At 41.7% G+C, this 8,677-nt stretch overlaps 1 protein-coding gene across 1 annotated transcript in view; it reads left to right on the top strand.

The window, feature by feature from the left end:
* The first annotated feature begins 502 nt into the window (after positions 1 to 502).
* Positions 503 to 8,677, top strand: part of POLR2B (RNA polymerase II subunit B) — a 27,883-nt gene continuing 19,708 nt past the window's right edge. Inside the window, exons 1-8 of the mRNA XM_061635141.1 lie at positions 503 to 754; positions 1,536 to 1,608; positions 2,812 to 2,962; positions 5,312 to 5,424; positions 5,612 to 5,831; positions 6,364 to 6,522; positions 7,575 to 7,739; positions 7,863 to 8,059. Coding sequence (XP_061491125.1) covers positions 736 to 754; positions 1,536 to 1,608; positions 2,812 to 2,962; positions 5,312 to 5,424; positions 5,612 to 5,831; positions 6,364 to 6,522; positions 7,575 to 7,739; positions 7,863 to 8,059 — 1,097 coding nt within the window. The 5' untranslated portion in view covers positions 503 to 735. The remainder of the gene's footprint in view (positions 755 to 1,535; positions 1,609 to 2,811; positions 2,963 to 5,311; positions 5,425 to 5,611; positions 5,832 to 6,363; positions 6,523 to 7,574; positions 7,740 to 7,862; positions 8,060 to 8,677) is intronic.

Genomic DNA, 8,677 nt, shown 5'->3' with positions numbered 1-8,677 from the left:
TGTCAAATGAAGTCATTATTAAGACATTATTATTAAGATGCGATAGAAAAATTACATAGGATATGCTGCTATATGAAATGAAATCATTTCGCCAATGGTGTGATGCTGAAATCATAACAGCAAAAGAGATCGCACAAAACATACTTCCGATTGTAGGTAGCAAAAGTCAATCCAGCTAAATTGGAACCCCAAAAGCCAGCACCCCATTTACAGACATGTTGTGCTGTTACCAGCCAGTAGTGTAAACTGGAGATGAGAAACAAAAACGGAAGCCAAAGAGGCATCCCTTCCTAATTCTATCTCTGTGCACGACAAACACATGTGTGTGTCTGTAACTGCATATGGGTGCTATTGTGGTGGCGTAACACGCTCTCCAGTTACTTCCTGGGTCTCATACTATATCTAATGTACCTACACAACTCTCGTTTTGAGCCCTCTGCGCAGACGCAAAAGCGTCACTCCGCACAGCCGGAGATACCCATGAGGAAAACTACGGTCTTTGCGCAAGCGTAGTGTGAGGAGAAGTGACGTTTTGGATACCGAAGGAAGTGCCGGGGGGGGGGGAGGAGAGTGTGAGTTGTGCGCAGGCGCTGTTCTAACCGAGCGGGTCTGTTCCGTAGGTGCACTTTCTCCATTTGTAGTGTCTAAGAAGCCTGCGCGCTTTGTGGGTCTCGGTCGCCTCTGCCAGTTTCCGTCGTCTCAGTCAGTGACCTGCCCTGAGGCCCCTTCGCCAAGATGTATGACGCGGATGAAGGTGAGCCCCGCCTCGCTTGGGGAAAAGCAAGACAGGGAGTTTGGTTGTCCTCATCTGGCTACTGTAGTTTTGTGTATTGTCTTTCTTGACTCTTTAAGTTAGCCCCACTTGTGGCCCTGGAGAAAGGAGAGCGAGGCTATGAAATCTCTTAAGGCTGCGAAATTACAGTAAAAACCTAACAGTATTTCTGAGGGATTAAAGTAATTCACTTGTATTACCTCGGTCGTCTTTAAGAAGTGCCCTGCAGGGTGAGGCCAGTGGGCCATCTAGTTCAGCATCCTATTCTCACAGTGGCCAACCAGAAGCAGGACATTGTGGGAAGCCCGCAAGCAGGACATGAGCACAAGAACACTCTCTTCCTTCTGCGGTTTCCAGCAACTGGTATTCACAATCATACTGCCTCTGACAGTGGAAGAACATATTTTCTCTGCCATGAACCGCTCAGGCAGTCTCTGTCAAATCTCTCTTAGGCACACACACCTGTCCTGTAGGAGGGATGGTATCGCTTATAATGAAATGTCTTCATATAAAAAGCAAACCCATGCCATAGCTCATTAGAAGAACACAAGGGTAAACCCTTTGCTAGCAGGAGGTCCAAGTTCAGTCTTCCTAAGGCTCTCACATAGCAAGGTCAGAGTTGGGGTTTACCAGCCAAGAAGTTTAGGAATAATCACTTACCAGAAATGAGCCATTTGAAGTGGATTGACTCTATGGATCTTGTGCAAATTTGTGCATAACTGCTAAAAGAAGCTATCACTGGGGGGATTTTTTTTTTTTACAGATATGCAATATGATGAGGATGATGATGAAATTACTCCAGACTTGTGGCAGGAAGCGTGCTGGATTGTGATCAGGTAACTGTTCAAATGGAAAGTGCAATAGATCTGATTTAGCCAATTAAACGTTTTTATAGCCTCATTGAATTTCAGTGAACGAGTATGGTGTACACGCTTAGAATTACTTCATTCTGTTAACTGAAAACTACTTCATTACAAAACCTACAGTAAAAGGTTAAATGTGCCCTACCATGTGACATGAATATTTCTGTACTCAATTACTTTGCAGATGCTTGTAGCAGAACTTGTAAGATTAATGGTTGACTTTCCTGATTTTGCACCTCTGTCTGTTCACTTTTTTCATTCGTTACCTTGATACTTTTTGTTCTACTGATTTCCCCCCCTATCATGTATTTGCCAAGTGCAGTTATGCCTAAAACTCTTGATCCTTATTTCCAGGTAAGATGACACTAATTACTGCCACAATGTATAAATGGGCAAGAACCACTTCCAAAACACACAGAGGGTTCCTTCACCTGTTAGTGTAATTCTTCAAGTGGGCCTCTGTGGTCACATTCTTATCCCCTCCGTATTTTGGTTTATTCTGCCAGAAGCAACTGAAGGGTAAAAACACATTCTTCGCATAGCTCAGTAGTTGAATGTGAAGTGAATGCTCTGTATGCAGAAGGTCCCAGGTCAGTCGAGTATACAGTACGGGGCTGGATGATGCAATATAAAACTGCTTTCCCTATTGTACCCTCCTTATACTACAAGTTCTCTAATGAAGATCCTCCACTCTTACCCCCAATTTATAGGCACAGAATTCATTCTGTCCTGTAGTGATTGTACATTCAGGAAATGTGTCAGAGTTTTTTCTAGAAGAACTAAAGGCAAGAGAGTGCGTATTTTCATATTGGGGATAGTTATCTGTTTTATCAATCAGTTACATTATTTGATTAAAAACTTCTTCATTGACTAATGTCAGCAGATTTTTAAAATGATACAATTGCTTTAAAGTTTTAGATAGCAAGTATCTTCTTAGAGGATACATTCTCCCCTCTGACTCATACAGGAGGGAATGGTTCTTCTAAGGTTATGTATGCTATGATACACGCAGGAATCTAAAAATGCTTAGTTTTACTCTTACGCAGATTCAGCCAAACAATGAACATTCTTAAGATTAGTTGGGTGATCATCTTTAAAGTAACTATTTTGAATGCATTAACATAGTTTGCAATAATAATTCTAATTAATTAACTGACCCTAAATGATCTTCCAAAGCTCCTATTTCGATGAAAAAGGCCTGGTCCGTCAGCAGCTGGATTCTTTTGATGAGTTCATTCAGATGTCTGTGCAGAGAATTGTTGAAGATGCCCCACCAATTGATCTACAAGCAGAAGCTCAACATGCTACAGGAGAAGTGGAAGAGCCAGTAAGAGTCTTGTCATTTATTTATTTATTTGTTGTACTTATATACCACCTCATAGCTGAAGCTCTCTGGGCAGTTTACAGTAACTAAAAACATTAAAAACAGATATACAAATTTAAAACACATCTTTTAAAAACAATTTAAAACACAATTTAAAAGTTTAGAACAATTTAAAACACATGCTAAAATGCCTGGGAGAAGAGGAAAATCTTGACCTGGTACCAAAAAGATAACAGTGTTGGCACCAGGTGCACCTTGTCAAAGAGATCATTCCATAATTTGGGGGCCACCACTGAGAAGGCCCTCTCCCTTGTTGCCAGACTTCCAGCTTCCCTTGGAGTAGGCACCCGGAGGAGGGCCTTTGATGTTGAGCATAGTGTACGGGCGGGTTCGTATCGGGAGAGGCGTTCCATCAGGTATTGTGGTCCTAAGCCATGTAAGGCTTTATAGGTTAAAACCAGCACCTTGAATCAAGCTTGGAAACATACAGGCAGCCAATGCAAGCGGGCCAGAATTGGTTTTGTATGTTCGGACCGTCTGGTCCCTGTTACCAATCTGGCCTCTGCATTTTGCACAAGCTGCCATTTCTGAACTGTCTTCAAAGGCAGCCCCACGTAGAGTGCATTGCAGTAATCTAACTTGGAGGTTACCAGAGCATGGACAACTGAAGCCAGGTTATCCCTGTCCAGATAAGGGCACAGCTAGACCACCAACCAAAGTTGGTAGAAGGCACTCCGTGCCACCGAGGCTACCTGAGCCTCAAGTGACAGAGATGGTTCTAGGAGAACCCCCAAGCTACGAACCTGCTCCTTCAGGGGGAGTGCAACCCCATCCAGGACACGTTGGACATCCACCATCTGGTCAGAACCACCCACTAGCAGCATCTCAGTCTTGTCTGGATTGAGCCTCAGTTTATTAGCCCTCATCCAGTCCGTTGTCACAGTCAGGCACTGGTTCAGCCCATTGACAGCCTCACCTGAAGAAGATGAAAAGGAGAAATAGAGCTGCGTGTCATCAGCATACTGATGGCAACGCACTCCAAAGCTCCGGATGACCGCACCCAACGGTTTCATGTGGATATTGAACAGCATGGGGGACAGAACTGACCCCTGCGGAACCCCATACTGGAGAATCCAGGGTGCCGAGCAATGTTTCCCAAGCACCACCTTCTGGAGGCGACCTGCCAAGTAGGAGTGGAACCACCACCATTCAGTCCCTCCCACTCCTAACTCAGCTAGTCTTCCCAGAAGGATACCATGGTCGATGGTATTGAAAGCCGCTGAGAGATCAAGAAGAATCAACAGAGTCACACTCCCCCTGTCTCTTTCCTACAAAGGTCATCATACAGGGCGACCAAGGCTATTTCCGTGCCAAAACCAGGCCTGAAACCCGACTGAAATGGATCCAGATAATCAGTCTCATCCAAGAGTGTCTGGAACTGGCCCGCAACCACTCGTTAAGGACCTTGCCCAGGAGTGGAACATTTGCTACCGGCCTATAGTTATTAAGATTTTCTGGGTCCAGGGAGGGCCTCTTCAGGAGTGGTCTCACTACTGCCTGTTTCAGGAAGCCAGGGACCACCCCCTCTCGCAGAGAGGCATTAATCACTTCCCTGGCCCAGCCGGCTGTTCCATCCCTGCTAGCTTTTATTAGGCAAGAAGGGCAAGGATCCAGGACAGAAGTGGTTGCACAAACCTGTCCAAGTACCTTGTGAACGTCCTCAAGCTGTACCAACTAAAACTCATCCAAGAAATCGGGACATGTTAATTTAAAGTAAGGTGCAAGTGGGGGAATCCTATGGAAAGGTGAATTTTGCCATCTTTATGAATTATCCAGTGTGAACAAATGTGCAAAACTCGTCTTGCATAATTTGTTTTGATATTGCCAATGATAGAGAGCATGTGATGCAGAGCACTGAAGTTCATTTATTTATACCCCTACTTCCCATTTAAAAAATACACTCAAGGCTGTTTGAAACAATATATAAAATGAACAGCAGTAATTAAACAATTAAAAAAAAGAAATTAAGATTAAAAATCATTTTAAAAACTCATGCTCCAGGGAGTGTCAACAAAGTTCCACACTCAGCTGTTGGAAATCTTATTCATCCTCCTCTCTGGCTTCTTGAGAGTTAAGCAGAGATTGTCCAAATACTTTCAGATATGTCCTTGCAAAAGCTGAAACTCTCAACTGAATTTTGCACTGAACACCACGATCTGTGACTTTTTGGCAATAGTTACATTTTGGCATATACCCACTCCTACTAATAACTGGAATGAGGGTGCTGAATAAGCTGTTACTTCTCATTATATACCATTTCTCATTGAAGCCTTGTGTTTGGATTATTTTCAGCCACGCTATCTTTTGAAATTTGAACAAATTTATCTCTCCAAGCCTACACATTGGGAAAGAGATGGTGCCCCATCACCTATGATGCCAAAAGAAGCCAGGCTGAGAAACCTTACGTAAGAAATATTTGCTTCTATTATTAGTTATGATTTATGGCGAAAGCACTGTTGTTAGCAGTGTTTGAAGTACACAAGACCCTGGGCTAGGTTGTCTAGGTATTGCTTAAATTGCCAATTACTTAGAAAGATGTTTGTTTATTTTTTAATTAAAACTTGAATTATTCCACTGAAACATCTTTCAAAGGTATTCTGCTCCGTTATATGTGGACATAACTAAGACAGTTATTAAGGAAGGAGAGGACCAATTGCAGACACAGCATCAAAAAACTTTCATTGGAAAAATTCCTATCATGCTGCGATCCACGTACTGCCTATTAAACGGTTACACTGATCGTGATCTTTGTGAACTGAATGAATGCCCTCTTGATCCTGGTGGCTATTTCATTATTAATGGATCAGAAAAGGTAAGAATTAGGAAATCGTAGGAAAAATGACTTGCGCAGACTTTTCCATGCATTTCGTACACAGTGGCTTCAGTCTGCTTAGTATGCCTATCATCACCTTTAAGGTTACATCACATTAAAAAAAGCAAATGCCAAGAGTAAAGTCCCATAGTTCTCCTTTCTTGCTTTAGTCTAATGGTCCAGGATATTGAGCTGTTGATTACATGAGGCTAGGGTGGGTTTTTTTAACAGAGTTGTTGTTTTTTTGCTTGGAACAAGCCTGGGAGAAGAGGTTATTCTGAAAGATAGTAATTTACATAAGGCACACAGTGTGTGCTACATTACTGAGTGGAGTTTGGGCCCAAGTCTCCTTGGCCCAAGTTCATTTATTACATTTGCTTTACCATAATTCCTTCCACTAGTCTCCAACTCGGAGATCTCTGATGGCCTGTTTGCTATATTTTAGAAGAACCAAGACCATAAAAGTCTATTATGTTATAAAAGTGAACTCTAAAACAAGCCATCTCTTTCTGCTTGCTTATTTCCTAAACAGGTTCTTATTGCTCAGGAGAAGATGGCTACAAATACAGTATATGTGTTTGCGAAGAAAGATTCTAAATATGCGTACACAGGAGAGTGCCGGTCTTGTCTGGAGAATTCTTCTCGGCCTACAAGTACTATATGGGTTAGCATGTTGGCCAGAGGCGGACAGGTGAGCATTTTCAATCAGTGGCTTAAATATGAGGCTAGGAAGTCTGATTAATGTCTGTGATTCCAAAATGGGAGACCCCTGAGAAGACATAAGCAACTATCAAGTGAAGTATGAATGCCTTTCTCATCCTCAGTTGTGTTTACCTTGATTCGACAAGGCAGTGGATTTCTCTCATTCTGATTTCCCTCACTGTCAGTATAATACTAGCAACCAATGATTGCCTGGATCAGTGTTTATTTTTACTGCTAAATTTTCTGAACATTTCTGTACTGTATGTATACTTCTATTGTCTTACACTTACGTTTGTTCATTGGGAGGGAGAAGAATGGCTGAAGAGTAGTGGGGTTCCTCCTCTGCCTTGGAATGAGGGAAGCTGGGATAAGAATTTGAGTTTGCAAAATGCCAAGTAAGCCATGATTACTTGGAATTAAACAGCATTTAAATTGCTGGGGCTTTCCAGGTATCTCTGGTTAGGATCAGCATCTTTATGGAAAAAGTCTGAGAGGCCCATTAATTGTGATGAAAATAAATTTTTATCGAACTTAATCTGCCCCCAAATACTTTGTATTTAGAGACACATTTATGAGAAGGAGTTTTGTAATTCTTTTACAGCCGTTGTACATGCCTAGTGGGATTCTGGCTCCTTTTCCTTTGAAATGTTTTTTAAATGTCCTATCATAAATAGCTTTTGAAATGCCTGACTTTCAAAAACAGTTTGCTATGCAGCGTAAGGGACTGTTCAAGAAATAGAAATCCAAAGCCCTATTGGGCTTGCAGAACCAGTTGCAGGATTCTTTGAATTTGGACCTTTAAAGATACTGAGTTGCTTGTTTATAGTGCAGAAAGATCAATGGAAATGATGTAAACATTAGTACTGTAGCAGTGGTTTGTATGGATAGCATTGGAGAAAATACTTTTTTTTAAAGTTATCTATTCTAGATTATATGGGCTGTAACCTTTGCTAAAAAACAATATATTTAATATGAATAAACTAATAAATATTTGCTGTTTGAAAACAAATGTATAGCAGATATGTTTTCCTCTATCTTTAGGGTGCAAAAAAGAGTGCTATAGGCCAACGTATTGTGGCAACTTTGCCATATATCAAGCAGGAAGTGCCCATCATTATAGTCTTCCGTGCATTAGGCTTTGTGTCTGACAGAGACATTCTGGAGCATATCATTTATGACTTTGAAGATCCTGAGATGATGGAAATGGTAATGTATATTTTTCTATATTGATTTTTGACATAGAACAATGTGTATTTTTAGAAAGCTTCTAAAGCTTTCAGGAAGCTCCTCAACCTGATAACAACATCTTTTTCTTTTTATATGTCATAGGTGAAGCCTTCTTTGGATGAAGCCTTTGTCATCCAGGAACAAAACGTTGCATTGAACTTCATTGGCTCAAGAGGTGCAAAGCCTGGTGTCACCAAAGAGAAAAGAATAAAGTACGCAAAAGAAGTTTTGCAGAAGGAGATGCTTCCACACGTTGGCGTTAGTGATTTTTGTGAAACCAAAAAAGCTTACTTTCTTGGGTATGTAAAAATGCATACTATTATGCACGTGGAAATTTATTTGCTTGTTATTTAGATGAGGGTTAAAATGTGACACCAGAAGCTTGTAGTAGTTCCCTTGATTATAAAATAGTTGCCATCATCAAACTCATAATCAAACTTGATTAAAATAGTTGCCATTTGTTGAAGTTTGTAGGGAACATTTTTACAAGTATGTGATACCTAACTTTTATTTATATAATGTACTTGGTTGCCTATCCTCTTCCTGCTCAAAGTGATGCATTAAAAATAGACTTGTATCCTACTTCATTGCACACATGGAATAACTGCCATGAGTGCAACGGAACTTCTCCCTGTGTGCCCCCAAAATCTGCCCCGGAGTTCTCCCAACCCTCTGGAGCAGATGTGGGGGTGGAACACTAGTATAAATAGTTGCTATATGTCACAGAGAAAGATCCTCCGTGGTGCAGAGTGGTAAGCGGCGGTAATGCAGCCGAAGCTCTGCTCACGGACGGAGTTTGATTCCAACGGAAGGAGGAAGTCGAATCTCCGGTAAAAGGGGTCGAGGTCCACTCAGCCTTCCATCCATCTGTGGTCGGTAAAATGAGTACCCGGCATATGCTGGGGGGTACAGAAAGG

This window comes from Rhineura floridana, chromosome 1 (assembly GCF_030035675.1).
Source record: "Rhineura floridana isolate rRhiFlo1 chromosome 1, rRhiFlo1.hap2, whole genome shotgun sequence".
In the NCBI taxonomy this organism is placed as follows: Eukaryota; Metazoa; Chordata; class Lepidosauria; order Squamata; family Rhineuridae; genus Rhineura; species Rhineura floridana.
This window is presented reverse-complemented; position numbering and strand designations above follow the sequence as displayed.